We start from the raw sequence: 20,393 nt of genomic DNA on the forward strand, positions 1-20,393 counted from the left end.
GTATAATGCAGGCTTGAGTACGAAGGGTAGGGATAGAGTTTGCCGGCAAAGTGCCGGAAATCCCCGTGGATTATTTCAACTACTTCTAAATATTTCTAAATTGCTTAAAAAAAAGCTACGTTCATATAGCTATAGTAAAAAAAGTGTTTATAACCCTGTTCATGTTTTCCGACTCGGCGTCGATAAATTACATAAATAATTGAGAAAAAAAAATCAAATCGTTGGTAAGAATTCATTTTAGCATGTTAATATTATAATTACATGCAAATCTAACAAATGAAAAAGAAAAAAAAAACTTTACCATGACTGGAATCGAACCCTGCCCATCAAAATGAAAGACCGATGCGCTAACAACCGAGCTATTATATGATTACATAACATTTATATATGCTTAAAAATTATAAGCTGCAGGCTTGGGCACAGAGAGTGGGGGTAGAACTTGCCGGGAAAGTGCCGAAACTCGCCACAGATTGTTTAAACTACTTTTCAATGTTGATAATAATATGATTAACTTGTTAATAACATAACATTGTTAATACATGTAAAGATGGATAAGTATGAGTTGTTAAACACAGGCTATTATCATGTATTTATACAAAAAGAAAGTTTATGGCTCTGTTTAAATATTTTTCGACTTAGCGTCAATAAATTCAATGAATAAAGAGAAAAAAAAATCAAATTGTTATAAAAGATTAATTATAGCATGTCAATATTATAATTACATGCTAATCTAACGAATAAAGTAGAAAAAAAAAATTGGTTGTGACTGGGATCGAACCCTGCCCGGCAAAATAGAACTCTGACGCCCTAACCACATGGCCAGCATATTCTCGATATTGAGTTAATGTATATTTGTTTTTATACTACATGCTTGGATACGCCCGACTTGGAATTGAGCTTCCTTATTAAGGCTGGGCTGAAGTCAGAAAGTTTCCCGGAGTTGACTTTACGCCCTCACGTTGTGCGGCGAAAAGCCGAAGCTCGATATCAATTGAAATTGAGTAGGTAACAGAGAAATCGTTCGAAAAATTATAATTTTCAGGGATGCACTACAAAAAGGGAGCCTTAGGGTACCAAGAAATTTACAAATTTCAGAATAATCTGTTCCGAGCAAGACAGAGCACAAAATATATCTATCTATCTCCGTCTTATTTTTCAGAGAAGACTGCGAGTTCGAACAGTTGACGAGCAAGCACATTCCCCACCCTCTGTTACTAAGCCTGAAGCTTACGATATCTAAACGTAAACAAAGCAAATGAAAATATGCTAGCTCTATAGTCAGAAGGTTCGCCAGTTATTTTACCGAACGGTGTTCGATTCTAATTGCGGCAAAATTTTTTTTTTATTTAAATTGCATGTAATTGCATTTTTATCATGCCAAAAATGAGTTTTAAATTTCAATTTTTATGTAAAATTTTTTTTTCAATTAATCAATGACAAATGAGAAAATATTTTAACAGGGCCATTAACCTTTTTTTGTACAAATACATTGATAATAGCCTTTTTAACAACTTATTAATAATAAAAAATTGTTTAAACAATCCGCGGCGAGTTCCGATACTTCGCCGGCAAGCTCGACCCCCACTTTCTGTGCCCAAGCCTGTAGCTTATAATTTTCAAGCATCGTTTATATAATTGGAACTATAATAGCTCAGTGGTTAGAGCCCCGACCTTTTATTTTGCTGGGCAGGGTTCGATCCCAGTCATAGGCAATTTTTTTTTCTGTTTCTTGTTCAAGTGACTTTATATACTTATAAATCAATTCATATATTTTATTACATTATTCTTTCAATTAATTACGAAAAAAAACTTGTTTTTCTGAAAATAAGCTGAGGGTGAGGAACGAGTTACTATGAGTTCTCTTTTTTCGAAAGTGTTGTCTTTAAAAGACAATAGGAATTGATTTTGAACTTATATAAACAACCAATTATTGTATTTATATAAAATTTTAATGAAAAAAAAGGAAAAAAAAAATTGGCTATAAGTGGGATCGAACCCTAATCGGTAAAATGAAAGCTTGGTGTTCTACTCACAGAGCTAACACATCATCTCTGACATTATGTTTATGTTTATAAATTGTATAATGCAGGCTTGAGTACGAAGGGTAGGGATAGAGTTTGCCGGCGAAGTGCCGGAACTCCCCGCGGACTGTTCCAACTACTTCTAAATATTTCTAAATTGCTTAAAAAAAAGCTACGTTCATATAGCTATAGTAAGAAAAGTGTTTATAACCCTGTTCATGTTTTCCGACTCGGCGTCGATAAATTACATAAATAATTGAGAAAAAAAAATCAAATCGTTGGTAAGAATTCATTTTAGCATGTTAATATTATAATTACACGCAAATCTAACAAATGAAAAAGAAAAAAAAAACTTTACCATGACTGGAATCGAACCCTGCCCATCAAAATGAAAGACCGATGCGCTAACACCGAGCTATTATATGATTACATAACATTTATATATGCTTAAAAATTATAAGCTGCAGGCTTGGGCACAGAGAGTGGGGGTAGAACTTGCCGGGAAAGTGCCGAAACTCGCCACAGATTGTTTAAACTACTTTTCAATGTTAATAATAATATGATTAACTTGTTAATAACATAACATTGTTAATACATGTAAAGATGTATAAGTTGTTTAACACAGGCTATTATCAATGTATTTATACAAAAAGAAAGTTTATGGCTCTGTTCAAACATTTTTCGACTTAGCGTCAATAAATTCAATGAGTAAAGAGAAAAAAAAATCAAATCATTATAAATGGTTCAATTATGGCATGTCAATATTATAATTACATGCTAATCTAACGAATAAAGTAGAAAAAAAAGTGATTATGACTAGGATCGAACCCTGCCCGGCAAAATAGAACTCTGACGCTCTAACCACATGGCCAGCATAATCTCGATATTGAGTTATGTGTATTTGTTTTTATACTACATGCTTGGATACGCCGACTCGGAATTGAGCTTCTTTGATTAACATTTATACCTAATAAAAATGATAATAATGGATGAGTATATGTATTTGAAGTTATTTGCAGGTATTATATTAATTAATGTTAAATGAGTATCATCATTTTTTTTTATTCTAACTGCAATAGTCATCAAAGTGTAGGGCATTGTAAAGTGATACACTATGTTTACATCACATACATATATTACCCGTACACACACATACAGAATTTACTCGCCAAAATGCAGGGCACCATCAGTTCTGGATACGGATTGAGCATTTTTTCAATATGGATGACTGAGGTCATCTGCGAGCATAATGCTGTCACCTATCAGAATTTTTTCAAACTAATTTTCCGGAGAATATCATCTGAAATACAAGATTTCTAATTATTTCTAAATTATTCAATTTTACACTATGAATTGATTTTTTTTAAAATTCAGACAGGTGGCAAGGACTGACGCAAACACGAATTTTGGGCGAAAAACGTATAAAAATGAAATAATTAGTGATTTTTCATCTGAATGATGTGGCCGCCATCTTGAAATTTAAGCGCGGCAAGTCAATTCATAATTTTTTCATTATTCTTTCTAATTTTTTTAATAAAAATATTCACTATATACAAAAAATTGTTGTTTACGTCAGTCCGGCATTAATTCCTCTGTAATTTGGTACCTAATTTTATAGAAATAATTGTAAATTGGCGAAGAAATTAGAAATTTCCCGATCCCATGTATTTGGATAGGGGGAATCAGTCGCCTTTCTGACTTCAGCCCAGCCTTAAAACTGTGTTTGTGTCAATGTTATTATCATTAGATTATAAGCCTAAATATACTCATTTATGTAGTGGGAATTACATGACATTACATGAGCCAGAAAGAAGACTTTTTTTTGTATAAGCATTTTGAATTTTTGATTGAAGACAGTGTAATTACTGTCATCTATTAGAAAACAGTGACACTAGTTGAATTTTTTTTCTACTATACCGACGCAAGATAACTTACCAGTCCTAATTTCTTAAGTTGACTGTTCAACGAAATGATAAACATTAAAAAAAGAAAAATTTTTATAATTTGATTGAATATTAAATGATTGAAAATAAAAAAAAACCAATTTTAAAAGATTAAAAGAATAAAGCTTATTTTTAAAATGATCATTAGATAAAAAATCTGGGCATCATAGAATTTGATTAACAATCAGTAAGATTATACATTTAAAGATTTAAATTTAAAAGATTGTAAAAATGCCTTTGACTGACATCTTATTGGGGACGGATGTCACGCTCCCAATTTTATTTATTAGTTGTTTATTCGACTATTACGCGGCGCTCGTTATTGGGCCGCAGAGTGGTGAAATATTTTGGCGGAATGGGCAATACAGCCTAGCGCCATCTATCTCCTTATTTACTCAATAGTGGTGAAATATTTTGAGATTACCCTCAACACGGTTGCAATTTGATAACGAATGTTACATTGTTACATTTGTTGGAATTTTGTAAAAACAAATAATAATATTTCATTTTGACTTATCAACTCATGTTACGTATTGTATAATTCTTTATTATCTGTATTAACAGTAAATATATTCATACATGTTTAAACACCATACAACTTTGATTAATTATTCCAAATGTCCAACACCGATGTCAAACGTTCTATGTCGCAGTCATATGATGCCAAAGTATGTTCATTCATTAAAATTAAAATTTGGTTATATTCAAATGTTATATTATTACAGGCTGACATCCGTAAAGATGAAGAACAAATAGTCGAGTTGAATAAAATTGTTGATCTTTTAGTTGCAGCTGGGTATTTTCGAGCAAGAATCAAAGGATTGTCAGATTTCGATAAGGTTTTTATATTTATAAATCGCTATCGTTCAATTTTTATAATATGATAAAGTAGCTTAATTTTTACAGGTAGTTGGTGGAATTACTTGGTGTATTGAGTCTTGTAACTATGATGTGAATATCAATTTCCTGTTTCATGAGAATCTCACGATCGGTCAAAAAATGTAAGCTTAAATAATTTTAATGGTTAATAATAATTTAGTTTCTAATGTACATGTAAGTAATCCTCTGAGTATTTTTTTAGTGCATTAACGGAGAAAATCGTAATTATTTTGCCGAAAATGAATTGCCCTCATCGTATTGAACCACATCAAATACAGGGACTTGATTGTATTCATATATTTCCTGTCATTCAGGTATGATACCTGATGTTGTCAATTTTTTTTTTCTTTGTTTCTAATCACCACGTCTGCATTATCAGTGGCTTCTTAAAAGAACAATTGAAGCAAGAAAAGAAATTGCGGGATATGTACGATCTTTTATTGAACATCAATTCGATAAAATTCATGCTAATAATAATAAACAAGTTGAAGCCGATGAACCAAAAACCAATCTTGCGCAACAGTTGCATTATTTTAGAAGGATTTATGAACCTAGGCCTCAATTGAAAGACAATCTTCCAGTCGAGCAAATTAAAAAATTAAAATACACACTTTTTGAGTATGGTATGTCAGAAGAATCAGCGTTGAATGATATCAATACCAGTAATCGTAATCAGGAAAATACACCTACTGAGGTTGTAACTCCGTCTGTAGAATTAAGTTTTAAACAACCGTATGTTCATGAAAATCATTTCAATGCAAGTACTGTTGGAAAAATTCTCAGTCTTCACATTAATGAAGTTACTGAAAATTCGAAACTTTACACATCATATAAGACTCAAGTATGTATTATTCTTTTGTGGCAATGGTAAATGGATTATTAATCCAAGTATTTTTTTAGGATACTCATAATAAATCACAGATATTTGAAACTATTCAAAAACAAAAAAATATTTTGCAACAACAAGTGGCTACTTTGGAAGAAAATAAGAAAACTATTAATAAAAAATTGAATAATGTGACAGAACATTTACTATCTAACCAAAGAAATCAACAAATTGCTCATGATAATTGTATTGAATTAAAAAAATTGACATATTCTAATCATAGGTAAAATTAACGTAATAAAAATATTTTATGCTTTATATGAAATTTAAACAAAAAAAAAAAATTAATAAAACTGAATTTTTTTTATTGAACAGTACATTACAAAAAATAAGATCTCTCTTTTTGTTACGAATGAATTTAAAAGCACAAGAGCACGCATTTCGTGAACAATGTCTGAAAAATGCTCTATATTTGAATGAAATAATCGTAAATGTCGATACCCGAATGCCAGAAGAACACAATAGCCTAACAGATTATGATACGATAAAAAAATCAATAGATAAAACTAAACTTATATTGGCAAAAAAGAATCGTACATTAGCATCACTCGCTAGACAATTAGATGATGTTCCTGGAAGATCAGAATTAGCTCAATATCAACGAAGGTTTATGGAACTTTATAATCAAGGTATATTTTCATTTTCATTGATTATGAACCAATTGTAAAAATATTTTATTTTTACTATTAGAAGTTTCTTTTCAAATAAAAATCAATTCCAGTTTCAGCAACGCATAAGGAAACCAAACAATATTATACTTTATACAATACTTTATATGATACAAAACTTTATTTGAGTAAAGAATTTTCTCTATTAAATTCTATACAAGATAATTATAAGGAGTAAGTAAACATTTTTAAATATTTTTACTAAGAAATTGAGTTTTTTTTTGAAAATCATTGTTTTGTAATTGAAAGAAGTAGTTAATTTATTTTAATAAAAATTTACATCCAATTTAAAAAGACATTTACCCAAAATGCATTAAAATATGCAATGGATAGTATAAACTAAAAATATATTTACAGATCTGAATCCATTACAATTGAAAGAAAATCACATGTCATTTGTAATTTTATCAAAACATATTAATAGAAGAGTTTGGGACGTTATCAATAGTGGATTGCAAATGTTAAATCCCATAATTTTACAATTTTTGTTTTTCCTACTGACGTACTTTTATTTATTGAGAAACTATCTTTTAAATAATTTAATAATTTAGCACAATAATTACCCCTTTTTTATTATTAAGAGATTACTTGGTATATTTTTTTTCATCAGACAAGAAAATTAAATATATTCAACTTAAATAAAAATTAAATAAATTTTCAGAGCGATGACTTCCGTAAGTGGTAAAGAAGAATTTTTAAAACAGTTTGAAACAATATCATTAGGAGTGAAGCGAAATAAAAAGAAGGTATTATAAAATACACTTAATAATTTCATATATTTTATTAATGTTTATTTCTTTTGACAGTTGGAAGAAAAATATGCTGAAGAAAAAAATAAAACATATCTTCTTAATAAACAACTTGCTATGATAACAGAACAACAACGGAAATATGTAACTGCTGTTAAACAGCTTACCATTGAATGTCGTAGAAATGAAGCTTTGCTTGCTCGTCTTCGAACGAATCAACAATAAATATCGCTGTGAGAATATTATCTAATATTTATTCAGATTTTAATTATATTGTATTCCATTAACCAAATCGTACATTTTATTGTTGAAGCAATATTTGAAATTATTGTAATTTAGAGTTTTTTGCATCAAATCACACCAAAAAATTTTTTAAAAACATTAAAAATATTCCGTTCAAATTGTAGTTTTATATGAAATCCTATCTATAATTTTAAATTAGAAGATCTGAAATTAAAATAAAGTTTTACACGAAGATAATTAATTCGTTATATTTTATTATTAACGATTTGACAAAATTGTAAGTATCAATTTTTCCCCTTTAAACTAAAGTTATTTCTTGGAATTCACACAGAAAGCAATAAATAGAATTTTTAAAACTACAGGGAAAAATTTAATAGGTATCTACTTACTATAATAACATCATTAAAAAAATTTATATTTTTTTGTATTAAATTATCATTCTAATTTGATTCATTTTTTTTAAAATTAAGTTTCCAAAAAACTTTTACCATTCTTGAAGATGCCGAATTCTGTCTAATTTTATTTCTGTTCTAGTTCATAAATATTATTAGCGTAACACGACAAAGTTTCGAGTGCAGTGTGTTTTTTTATCCATTGTAAAATTGGAAATATTCTCATTTTCAAAGTATCTAACTGTACATATGCATTTACGTCATACCAGCTAATAAATCCGACTATACCTAATAAAATAAAGAGTTGATTTCCCGCCAGAACCTATATGTTTTGCAAACTCTCCTAGGTTAATCAACGACTGTGAGAAAATAATCTGTTTATCATAAAAAACTTCGAGAAATATTTGCAAAATGAGTTTAAAAGGAACGGGAAAATTATATATCATCAAACGAGGTACGTTGCTAAATGAAAATATTTTCTAAAACAATTTTTATTTCACTTTTGTGATTACCAGCATGCTAGTGTGTTTTTTTTTGATACAATTTTAAGCCATGAATTATGATAGATCTACATATAAATTAATTTCAGATGGGCGAGAAGAAAAGGTTCATTATGATAAGATTTCAGCCCGGGTGAAAAAACTTTGTTACGGTTTAGACATGGATTACATCGACCCACCAGCAATTACTTACAAAGTAATGCAAGGAGTTTATCCTGGTGTTACTACGGTAGAGTTGGATAATCTAGCAGCTGAAACAGCAGCAACTATGACTACTCAACATGCTGATTATGCTATTTTAGCAGCAAGAATAGCTGTTTCTAATCTTCATAAGGAAACAAAGAAAAATTTTACTGAAGTAATGAGCGATTTGTATCATGTTACTCATCCAATTACAAAAAAACATACTCCTCTAATCAGCGAATATCATTATAATATCATCAAAAAGTATTCTCAAATACTAGATTCATCAATAGTATACGATCGAGATTATGATTACAATTATTTTGGATTCAAAACTTTGGAAAGAAGTTACTTGTTGAAAATAAATGGTAAAGTAGTGGAAAGACCTCAACATATGTTGATGCGAGTGGCTGTGGGAATTCATGAAGAAGATTTGAATAGGGTAATAGAAACTTACAATTATTTATCTGAAAAGTATTTCACTCATGCATCACCAACACTTTTTTCTGCTTGTACCAATCGTCAGCAAATGTCTAGCTGTTTTTTATTAACAATGACTGAAGACAGTATTAATGGTATCTATGATACAATGAAAAGATGTGCATTAATAAGTAAAACTGCTGGTGGAATTGGTCTGAGTGTTCATTGCATTCGTGCCAGTGGTACACGGATCAAAAGTACTCATGGAGTAGCCAGCGGATTAGTTCCTATGCTTCGAGTGTTTAATAATACAGCAAGATATGTTGATCAAGGAGGAAATAAACGTCCTGGAGCTTTTGCTGTGTATCTAGAACCGTGGCATGCTGATATATTTGAATTCTTAGATTTGAAAAAGAACACTGGTAAAGATGAACATCGTGCACGTGATTTATTTTATGCATTATGGATTCCAGATTTATTCATGAAACGTGCTAAAGCTGATGGAATATGGAGTTTAATGTGCCCTCATTTGTCACCAGGACTGGATGATTGTTGGGGAGAAGAATTTGAATCTCTTTACACTAAGTACGAAGAAACAGGTCGTTATGTACGACAAGTTCCTGCACGTGAACTTTGGACTGCAATTCTTAAATCACAAGTGGAGACAGGTACTCCATATATGCTTTATAAAGATCACTGTAATCGTAAATCAAATCAAAAAAATTTAGGGACAATAAAAAGCAGTAATCTTTGTACTGAAATTATACAGTATACTAGTCCTGATGAAGTAGCTGTATGTAATTTAGCTTCAGTTGCTGTTAACATGTTTGTCAATGTTGAAAAAAAAACTTACAATTTTGAAGAATTAAAACTTGTAACAAAAATAGTTACTAGAAATTTAGATAAAATCATTGATGTCAATTATTATCCAACTCCTGAAGCACAACGATCTAATCTTCGCCATAGACCAATGGGTATTGGTGTTCAAGGTCTTGCTGATGCATTTTTATTATTACGTTATCCATTTGAAAGTCCAGAAGCTCGAAAACTTAACATTCAAATTTTTGAAACCCTTTACTACAGTGCACTAGAAGCTAGCTGTGAATTAGCTCAAGAAAAAGGAATCTACGAATCCTATGATGGTTCTCCAGTGAGCAAAGGAATTCTCCAATATGACATGTGGGGTGTAACACCAACTAATCTTTGGGATTGGACTAAGTTAAAACAAAAAATAGCTAAATATGGCGTAAGGAATTCTCTTTTAATAGCTCCAATGCCAACTGCTTCAACAGCACAAATTTTGGGCAACAATGAATCTACAGAGCCTTACACCACTAATGTCTATGCAAGAAGAGTATTATCTGGTGAATTTCAAATTGTAAATCCACACCTTTTGAAAGATTTAAGTGAACGGGATTTGTGGGATGAAGATATGAAAAATGAAATAATTGCTAATAATGGTTCAGTTCAAAATATAGCTAATTTTCCAGCAGAATTGAAACCTTTGTATAAAACAGTTTGGGAAATATCACAAAAGACTATTTTAGAAATGGCTGCAGAGAGAGGTCCTTTCATTGATCAATCTCAATCGTTAAATGTTCATATTGCTCAACCTACAACTGGAATATTGACATCAATGCACTTTTATGGTTGGGATCTTGGTCTGAAAACAGGCATGTATTATTTACGTACTAAACCTGCTGCTAATGCTATACAATTTACCGTTGATAAAAGAAAGTTGCCTACATGGAGAGAAGAAGAATATTCAGATAATAAACAGTATACTGATAAAGTAAATGGTGATAATATTAATACTTGTTTTACATCAGATTCTCCAAAACGAGAAAATGCTGATATCTTGATTGATAATTTAGCGAATGATCTCAATAAATCTACTTTGTTATAAAATTATCAATATCAAATCCATAATATTTAAAATTGAACAGATTCTGTTGTTTGAAATTTAAAATGATCTAATTATGAATAATTGATAGGATCAGGTTTTATATTTACAAGTTATAATAAAATAAGTAAGAAAAAAAAAGAATTTTTTACTTAATAAAAAGTTTGTATAAATACTTAAATAAAAGAATAAATAATTTTGATAATTACGTACAAGTGGAATTAATAAAAATTGTTATTTTTAAATCAAAATATATATTGTTTTCATTACACTTCTCACTCAGGTTTGTCACATTTGACATTGTATTAAATACTTGTTTTGCTGACTCTATTGAAACAACTTATTGAACAACATGTACAAAAGAAAGGAACTGTTGAAGTTATTATTGGAGTTGAAGTGATATTGCATGCATTGCACCTCAAATCAGCTAGTATGATTTTATAAATACATGTATTCAGGCAAGCATTTCCACATATACAAAACTGAGCATTGTCAAGATATTCAATTAAAGTATATGGAATAATACTGGCATCGTAAAAAAAGCTGAAAAAATTAATTTATTAAATAAATTATCATAATTTATTGATTCATTCCTATAAACTTTAATATAATTGATAATAACTTTAAATAGTAATTACCAAAAACCATTAAATTTCTTGTCATTTTAATGAATTGAAATTACTTAAAATGAACAGAAAATTGCATGGCTTATAATTATTAATATTAAAAATAATTATCAAAAATCTTTTAATTTTTTTATAATACTCTGTATTATATTTGTGAAATACTTACCGATTATTAATAACAACACGAGCAGCAAATTCTCTTAGCGTTGATATAGAATTTGATTCCATAATGGTGAAATCCCTAACAATATTATCGTCTTGGTAATCAACCTTAAAATTTCCATAAACATTTAAATGATCCAAATGAAGATTTCGTATTGTGGCAGGTAAAATATTGATATTATTACTAGAAAAATCGAAGAACTTTAACTGTGTAAGATTTCCAATACTTGAAGGTAATTGTTTCAGTTGATTGTTAGATATATTAAGGGTACATAATTTTTTTAATTTTCCAATTTGATTTGGTAATAATTGTATCTACAATAAAGGAATAATTTTTATTCAATGAATTATTAAATATATTATGTAAAAATAAATTTTACCTGATTTGAACTTAAGTCTAGTAGTCGTAATGATTTGGTTATATTAACACCATTAAGCCACAGCCATTTAGTACGATTATTACATTGACCTAGCCTATTTTGTGATAAATTTAGCTCTACTAAATGAGGTAATAATACTCCTAATTCTGTTGGCAGTCTTTCGATGAAATTATTTGACAAATTTAAAATTCGTAGACTTTGTAGTCGTAAAATTTGTCGGTCAAATGACTTTCGATCGAGTCCAGAAATATTTAATTCTTCTGTTGTTCGAGGAAAACCTTCTAGTGTTGGATAGTCAGTTTTCTTTTTGATGGTTATTTTTTTTTTTGGTATTGAAGTACTTCCTTTAAACCCAACAGCACTTGGCAAAGGCGTTATGTGTGATGGTAGTTTTTTGTCCAGACCCAATTTCAATACGTGAAGAAAACTTTTTAATTCAATAACATTGCTACATTTAAGATGCAAATCCATTGCTGGCTCTTTTAAGCGTATAGTTGTTTTACCTTGATTAATGAATTTCGTGAAAACATTCTGAATTTGATCAATCTATGAAAAAAAAAAATTATTGTAAAATTAACTATCATTAATAAATTATTTCTCTATTTTAATATGAATTTAAAATAAGAGTTCAATATTTCATTAAATAATGTCAATATTACAGTACCTTACATTTCATTTCACAGTTATTTTGGCGTGTAGAGAGAAATAAATAGAGATCGTTATTTTTTTCTGATTTTTTACCAATTGTTAGACAAGAATTGTGTAATTTTTTTTTTGATCCGAATTCTAAACCATTAGATGAATTTTTATTGATTTCTGTCATACAAATTAGTTTCATTTTCAAATAAATTAATTGTATTTACAACTATTACATTTAAATTTACAATTACAATTGTTTACAAACGGAAAATTATCGTAAAACTGACGAAAAGGAATTCTCAACCACTAAAGTGTAAGTATACATAGAGTGAAACTATATATTCGAACTGAGAAAAGAGTTCCTCAGTTGCTTCAATGCTTTTGGGCTCCCCACCACTGATTTTCTACCCCTTCTACCGTGTTTTTTACTACTGCGCAAGCGTACAAGAACATATGAAGAGCATCTGAGGAACTCTCTTCTCAGTCCGACTATAGTAGTTATCGGGCGTTTTCCATTTAAGGCTGGGCTGAAGTCAGAAAGTTTCCCGGAGTTGACTTTACGCCCTCGTGTTGTCCGGCAAAAGGCCGAAGCTTGACATCAACTGAAATTGAGTAGGTAACAGGGAAATCGTTCGAAAAATGATAATTTTCAGGGATGCACTACAAAAAGGGAGCCTTAGGGCACCAAGAAATTTACAAATTTCAGAATAATCTGTTTCGAGCAAGACAGAGCACAGAATATATCTATTTATCTCCGTCTTATTTTTCAGAGAAGACTGCGAGTTCGAACAGTTGACGAGCAAGCACATCCCCCACCCTCTGTTACCAAGCCTGAAGCTTATGATATCTAAACGTAAACAAAGCAAATGAACATATGTTGGCTCTGTAGTCAGAAGATTCGACATTTATTTTACCGAACGGTGTTCGATTCCAATTGCGGAAAATTTTTGTTTTTTAATTCAAATTGCATGTAATTGCAATTTTATCATGCCGAAAATGAGTTTTAAATTTCAATTTTTATGTAAAATTATTTTTCAATCAATCGATGACAAATGAGACAATATTTGAACAGGGTCATTAACCTTTTTTTGTACAAATACATTGATAATAGCCTTTTTTAACAACTTATTAACAATAAAAAATAGTTTAAACAATCCGCGGCAAGTTCCGACACTTCACCGGCAAGCTCTACCCCCACTCTCTGTGCCCAAGCCTGCAGCTTATAATTTTCAAGCATCTTCCCTATTATTGAAACCATAATAGCTCAGTGGTTAGAGCATCAATCTTTTATTTTGCTGGGCAGGGTTCGATCCCAGTCATAGGCAATTTTTTTTTCTGTTTCTTGTTCAAGTGACTTTATATACTTATAAATCAATTCATATATTTGATTAAATTATTCTTCCAATTAATTACGAAAAAAAACTTGTTTTTCTGAAAATAAGCTGAGGGTGAGGAACGAATTACTATGAATTCTCTTTTTTAGAAAATGTTGTCTCCAAAAGACTATAGGAATTAATTTTGAACTAATATAAACAACCAATTATTGTATTTATATAAAATTTTGATGAAAAAAAAAATTGGCTATAACTGGGATCGAACCCTAATCGGTAAAATGAAAGCTTGGTGTTCTACTCACAGAGCTAACATATCATCTCTGATATTATGTTTATGTTTATAAGTTGTATAATGCAGGCTTGAGTATGAAGGGTAGGGATAGAGCTTACCAGCGAAGTGCCGGAACTCCCCGCGGACTGTTCCAACTACATACTTCTGAATATTTCTAAATTGCTTAAAAAAAAGCTACGTTCATATAGCTATAGTAAAAAAAGTGTTTGTAACCCTGTTCATATGTTTTCTGACTCGGCGTCGATAAATTACATAAATAATTGAGAAAAAAAAATCAAATCGTTAGTACGAATTCATTTTAGCATGTTAATATTATAATTACATGCAAATCTAACAAATAAAAAAGAAAAAAAAAACTTTACCATGACTGGAATCGAACCCTGCCCATCAAAATGAAAGACCGATGCGCTAACCACCGAGCTATTATGATTACAAAACATTTATATATGCTCAAAAATTATAAGCTGCAGGCTTGGGCATAGAGAGTGGGGGTAGAGCTTGCCAGCGAAGTGCCGGAACTCGCCACGGATTGTTTAAACTACTTTTCAATGTTGATAATAATATGATTAACTTGTTAATAACATAACATTGTTAATACATGTAAAGATGTATAAGTTGTTAAACACAGGCTATTATCAATGTATTTATACAAAAAGAAAGTTTATGGCTCTGTTCAAATATTTTTCGACTTAGCGTCAATAAATTCAATGAATAAAGAGAAAAAAAAAATTGGTTATGACTGGGATCGAACCCTGCCCGGCAAAATAGAACTCTGACGCCCTAACCACATGGCCAGCATAATCTCGATATTGAGTTAATGTATATTTGTTTTTACACTACATGCTTGGATACGCCGACTTGGAATTGAGCTTCCTTATTAACATTTATACCTAATAAAAATGATAATAATGGATGAATATATGTATTTGAAGTTATTTGCAGGTATTATATTAATTAATGTTGAATGAGTATCATCATTTTTATTTATCCTAACTGCAATAGTCATCAAAGTGTAGGGCATTGTAAAGTGATACACTATGTTTACATCGCATACATATATTACCCGTACACACATACAGAATTTACTCGCCAAAATGCAGGGCACCATCAGTTCTGGATACGGATTGAGCATTTTTTCAATATGGATGACTGAGGTCATCTGCGAGCATAATGCTGTCACCTATCAGAATTTTTTCAAACTAATTTTCCGGAGAATATCATCTGGAATACAAGATTTCTAATTATTTCTAAATTATTCAATTTTATACTATGAATTGATTTTTTTAACATTCAGACAGGTGGCAAGGACTGACGCAAACACGAATTTTGGGCGAAAAACGTATAAAAATGAAATAATTAGTGATTTTTCATCTGAATGATGTGGCCGCCATCTTGAAATTTAAGCGCGGCAAGTCAATTCATAATTTTTTCATTATTCTTTCTAATTTTTTTAATAAAAATATTCACTATATACAAAAAATTGTTGTTTACGTCAGTCCGGCATTGCTTCCTCTGTAATTTGGTACCTAATTTTATAGAAATAATAGTAAATTGGCGAAGAAATTAGAAATATCCCGATCCCATGTATTTGGATAGGGGGAATCAGTCGCCTTTCTGACTTCAGCCCAGCCTTAAAATTGAGTTATAGTCAATAAGTTCTTGTATGCTTCGTAGCTCAGCGGTAAAGCTCCCGACTCCAGCAGTGAATCTCGGGTATTCAAATCTTCTTTTTTTTTCTTCATTCTATTCTTTTCTCTATTATTATTATTATTAGTAGAATAACTTCAATTAATAATTGTTTAAACATGTATAATAATTAAATCATTTATATATGATAATTTAATATCTACTTTCAAAGGTATTTCTATATATTATTTCTTTGTAAATAAATTTATAATAAATAAAATAATCTAAAGTTGTAAGAACAAATTAATTTTTATATTTATAAATAGTATACAAGCTATTGGATTTTAAATATCTTTATTCAATAATTTTAAAGTTTACTGTATAAAAAATGTAGCATTCATGAGCTCTGAAATTAATTTCAAAGAATTTACAAATAGAAATGTTTTTTTTCTTTGTTAATGAAAAAAGATTTTATTTCATTTTCTTTAAAATGAAGTTTGCATATTCTACTTCTTATAAGCAGCTTCATTCAAATGAACAACATATTTGAAACAGGCATTTCAGAAAAAATAATATTTAACAATAAATAATTTATTATTTACACATACCAGTATAACAAATTATACATTATTAAACTTATTGGTGTTTGAATAATACGAGTTTTTTTGGCGTCGGCATATATAGCACGTCAGGCCCATTTTTTTAAATGTTATGCACAAAACTACACTCACAGGTACTTATTATTTAAATAATATATTAATTATTTGTATAAACAAATAATTAAAATCACTTGGTGGTAAAAAAAAAATATAAAGAATCTCTTAGTGAACACACTTCACGAACACGTGGGCTACACGTGAGTTTATTTGTACACGTAAATATTTATAAATATAATAATTATTATTAACATTGAATTGATTCTGAAATGGCTTTGAAATTAAATATAAATAAAAAATTTCAATATTTAAATAGTATAATTATTAATGAAGTCAATTAAAATATATAAAAAGTTGGATGTAGCATGTAAAACAGACGCTATTGTATGTGCAAAATGATGCTATTCTATTTGCAAAGGATGCTATCTCATTCCTTGTACAAATTAAAATGCTATCTAATGCGCACGCTCCATTCACGATCATGCGCACAAGTCGCAGCGTATAATAAGTGAGACACACGCATATATGTCTGCACCGTAATGCTTAAGTCTCCCTCCTAGAGATGTGAATCGGTAATTGACGGGTAAATTTACCGTAAATTACCGGTAAAAAACGCGTCAATGACCAAGCCTGTTTTACCATACCGGTCAGAAAAATGCTGATCTCTGATTGGTTAATACATGTCCAATCACAGTTTAGAATTCCCAACGGCATACAACTGTTTATTTGTTCTATCAGGTATATATTTTCATTTTTATTTGTTTATTAAAAATACTGATAATATTTAATATAAGAAAATTCAATTTGTAGATAAGGATTTTCATTGAGAACTTGGTGCAATGGGGGAGAACAAATCAATATATAAACATTTCTCTGCATTACCTCTGCAACCTAACCTAACCTAAATAAAGTACCTGAATGTTTTTATGATTTATATAATCATTTTAATAATGCATTTAATAATATACTTGTTTAGAAAATCGTAAAACTATGGCTCTACGGCCCATACATTATGCAGCTAACTTACTTGATCCTCAATTAAAAGGAAAAAATTTAAATAGGTCAGAAATGGTTGAAGCTCATCAATTAATTATACATCTTGGTGATAAATTAAATCTAAATAGTGATAAGGTATTAAAAGATTTAACAGATTATGTGTCAGAATCAAGTATGTGGAGTTACGACTACGTTAAGCGAGCAAGTATAATCACTTCAGCATGTCAATGGTGGCAAAGTATTTGCCAAAAATCTTCGTTGAGCAAAATAGCTGTGGCTATATTGACTTTACCTGCAACATCAGCTGCAACCGAGCGTTCCTTTAGTACACAAGGATGGATTCATTCATCTAAAAGAAATAAGTTAAGTATCGATAGAGCTGGAAAAATAACATACATTGCAAGAAATTTAAAATTACTTAATCCTTCACCAAAAAATACAGAAGAAGAATGGGAAGAAGATGAGGAAAGTAATAAAGGAGAGGATGAAATAAGTGAAATTTGTGCTGAGCATGAAGAAGTTGAATTTTTAGAAGAAGAATTTACTCAAGACTAATTAGTGATGTTGATGGAATTGAATCAGTATTAGACTTGTTATTTCCTAATGAAATATGTCAATTATTATGTGATATTACTAGTTGATAGAAACTATAGATTATATGGTTTTATTTTTTCATAAATAATTTACATAAAAGTTAAAAAAGTCAAATTCTTTATAATATGTAATAACGAAGGATTATCTATTTTATAAAAAAAAATGTACCAAAAACTTAACTAAATAAACGTTTATAATAATTTTCAATATATTTATTATTTCTGTCCTAACAGTCAAAAATGTAAAATATTTTTTTTATTACAAATTACAAAATTTTTTTTTCATCTTATAATAATTAATTAGTTTTAAATTAACAAGTGCAAAAAGCAAAATTAACTTAAGCAAATTGGCAAGCAAGTTCGAAAGCAAGCCATTTCCTCGGTAAAAAGCTCATCATATTCATCTATATAGATGCGAATGACCGGTAATTACGCTGACCGACGGCTTGACGGTAAATTTTACATTCAGAATTTTTTGACGTCAGAATACCGTCAGATACCGGTAATTTTACGTGGTAATTACCGAATTTTCTATTACCGGTAAATTCACATCTCTACTCCCTCCCTATACCGACTAGCAATATAGGAGTATTACATATATGTATACACGTAACTAGAGATGTGAATCTCTATTTGTGATTTTTTGCCGATTTTACAATCGGATGTAAATCACAAATAGAGATTCACATCTCTAGTTACGTGTATACATATATGTAATACTCCTATATTGCTAGTCGGTATAGGGAGGGAGTAGAGATGTGAATTTACCGGTAATAGAAAATTCGGTAATTACCACGTAAAATTACCGGTATCTGACGGTATTCTGACGTCAAAAAATTCTGAATGTAAAATTTACCGTCAAGCCGTCGGTCAGCGTAATTACCGGTCATTCGCATCTATATAGATGAATATGATGAGCTTTTTACCGAGGAAATGGCTTGCTTTCGAACTTGCTTGCCAATTTGCTTAAGTTAATTTTGCTTTTTGCACTTGTTAATTTAAAACTAATTAATTATTATAAGATGAAAAAAAAATTTTGTAATTTGTAATAAAAAAAATATTTTACATTTTTGACTGTTAGGACAGAAATAATAAATATATTGAAAATTATTATAAACGTTTATTTAGTTAAGTTTTTGGTACATTTTTTTTTATAAAATAGATAATCCTTCGTTATTACATATTATAAAGAATTTGACTTTTTTAACTTTTATGTAAATTATTTATGAAAAAATAAAACCATATAATCTATAGTTTCTATCAACTAGTAATATCACATAATAATTGACATATTTCATTAGGAAATAACAAGTCTAATACTGATTCAATTCCATCAACATCACTAATTAGTCTTGAGTAAATTCTTCTTCTAAAAATTCAACTTCTTCATGCTCAGCACAAATTTCACTTATTTCATCCTCTCCTTTATTACTTTCCTCATCTTCTTCCCATTCTTCTTCTGTATTTTTTGGTGAAGGATTAAGTAATTTTAAATTTCTTGCAATGTATGTTATTTTTCCAGCTCTATCGATACTTAACTTATTTCTTTTAGATGAATGAATCCATCCTTGTGTACTAAAGGAACGCTCGGTTGCAGCTGATGTTGCAGGTAAAGTCAATATAGCCACAGCTATTTTGCTCAACGAAGATTTTTGGCAAATACTTTGCCACCATTGACATGCTGAAGTGATTATACTTGCTCGCTTAACGTAGTCGTAACTCCACATACTTGATTCTGACACATAATCTGTTAAATCTTTTAATACCTTATCACTATTTAGATTTAATTTATCACCAAGATGTATAATTAATTGATGAGCTTCAACCATTTCTGACCTATTTAAATTTTTTCCTTTTAATTGAGGATCAAGTAAGTTAGCTGCATAATGTATGGGCCGTAGAGCCATAGTTTTACGATTTTCTAAACAAGTATATTATTAAATGCATTATTAAAATGATTATATAAATCATAAAAACATTCAGGTACTTTATTTAGGTTAGGTTAGGTTGCAGAGGTAATGCAGAGAAATGTTTATATATTGATTTGTTCTCCCCCATTGCACCAAGTTCTCAATGAAAATCCTTATCTACAAATTGAATTTTCTTATATTAAATATTATCAGTATTTTTAATAAACAAATAAAAATGAAAATATATACCTGATAGAACAAATAAACAGTTGTATGCCGTTGGGAATTCTAAACTGTGATTGGACATGTATTAACCAATCAGAGATCAGCATTTTTCTGACCGGTATGGTAAAACAGGCTTGGTCATTGACGCGTTTTTTACCGGTAATTTA

General features: G+C 29.8%; 5 protein-coding genes across 9 annotated transcripts; 3 read left to right on the plus strand and 2 right to left on the minus strand.

Annotated features, from left to right (window-relative positions):
• Positions 1-4,382: 4,382 nt before the first annotated feature.
• Positions 4,383-7,503, plus strand: fidipidine (coiled-coil domain-containing protein 93). The gene is made up of 10 exons (XM_035079193.1): positions 4,383-4,632; positions 4,690-4,803; positions 4,871-4,965; positions 5,046-5,157; positions 5,223-5,684; positions 5,744-5,952; positions 6,045-6,358; positions 6,451-6,571; positions 7,059-7,143; positions 7,204-7,503. The coding sequence occupies exons 1-10, from the start codon at positions 4,582-4,584 to the stop codon at positions 7,369-7,371; spliced, it is 1,731 nt and encodes a 576-aa protein (XP_034935084.1). The 5' UTR covers positions 4,383-4,581; the 3' UTR covers positions 7,372-7,503.
• Positions 7,504-8,186: 683 nt separating this feature from the next.
• LOC118064523 (ribonucleoside-diphosphate reductase large subunit-like) lies at positions 8,187-10,927 on the plus strand. The gene is made up of 2 exons (XM_035079192.1): positions 8,187-8,235; positions 8,371-10,927. The coding sequence occupies exons 1-2, from the start codon at positions 8,193-8,195 to the stop codon at positions 10,788-10,790; spliced, it is 2,463 nt and encodes an 820-aa protein (XP_034935083.1). The 5' UTR covers positions 8,187-8,192; the 3' UTR covers positions 10,791-10,927.
• Positions 10,928-11,021: 94 nt separating this feature from the next.
• Positions 11,022-13,076, minus strand: LOC118064526 (leucine-rich repeat protein 1-like). 3 transcript variants are annotated; one of them, XM_035079195.1, is made up of 4 exons: positions 12,625-13,076; positions 11,956-12,501; positions 11,580-11,890; positions 11,022-11,330 (listed from the first exon to the last, which is right to left on the minus strand). In XM_035079195.1, exons 2-4 carry the CDS (start codon positions 12,424-12,426, stop codon positions 11,093-11,095), a joined length of 1,020 nt encoding a protein of 339 aa, XP_034935086.1. In that variant the 5' UTR covers positions 12,427-12,501; positions 12,625-13,076; the 3' UTR covers positions 11,022-11,092. The 3 variants fall into 3 exon arrangements, with proteins under 3 accessions (XP_034935086.1, XP_034935085.1, XP_034935087.1); XM_035079194.1 differs by having other exon boundaries at positions 12,620-13,076; XM_035079196.1 differs by lacking the exon at positions 11,022-11,330 and having other exon boundaries at positions 11,580-11,683; positions 11,761-11,890; positions 12,620-13,076.
• A 4,021-nt stretch (positions 13,077-17,097) lies between these two features.
• Positions 17,098-18,121, plus strand: LOC118064527 (uncharacterized). 2 transcript variants are annotated; one of them, XM_035079199.1, is made up of 3 exons: positions 17,098-17,240; positions 17,313-17,412; positions 17,479-18,121. In XM_035079199.1, exon 3 carries the CDS (start codon positions 17,493-17,495, stop codon positions 18,051-18,053), a length of 561 nt encoding a protein of 186 aa, XP_034935090.1. In that variant the 5' UTR covers positions 17,098-17,240; positions 17,313-17,412; positions 17,479-17,492; the 3' UTR covers positions 18,054-18,121. The 2 variants fall into 2 exon arrangements, with proteins under 2 accessions (XP_034935090.1, XP_034935089.1); XM_035079198.1 differs by having other exon boundaries at positions 17,313-18,121.
• A 1,248-nt stretch (positions 18,122-19,369) lies between these two features.
• Positions 19,370-20,393, minus strand: LOC118064598 (uncharacterized). Of its 2 annotated transcripts, XM_035079298.1 has the most exons (3): positions 20,251-20,393; positions 20,079-20,178; positions 19,370-20,012 (listed from the first exon to the last, which is right to left on the minus strand). In XM_035079298.1, the coding sequence occupies exon 3, from the start codon at positions 19,996-19,998 to the stop codon at positions 19,438-19,440; it is 561 nt and encodes a 186-aa protein (XP_034935189.1). In that variant the 5' UTR covers positions 19,999-20,012; positions 20,079-20,178; positions 20,251-20,393; the 3' UTR covers positions 19,370-19,437. The 2 variants fall into 2 exon arrangements, with proteins under 2 accessions (XP_034935189.1, XP_034935188.1); XM_035079297.1 differs by having other exon boundaries at positions 19,370-20,178.

The sequence above is a fragment of the Chelonus insularis genome, unplaced genomic scaffold (assembly GCF_013357705.1).
Source record: "Chelonus insularis isolate UGA/USDA-ARS -01 unplaced genomic scaffold, ASM1335770v1 contig_23_pilon, whole genome shotgun sequence".
Classification (NCBI taxonomy): Eukaryota; Metazoa; Arthropoda; class Insecta; order Hymenoptera; family Braconidae; genus Chelonus; species Chelonus insularis.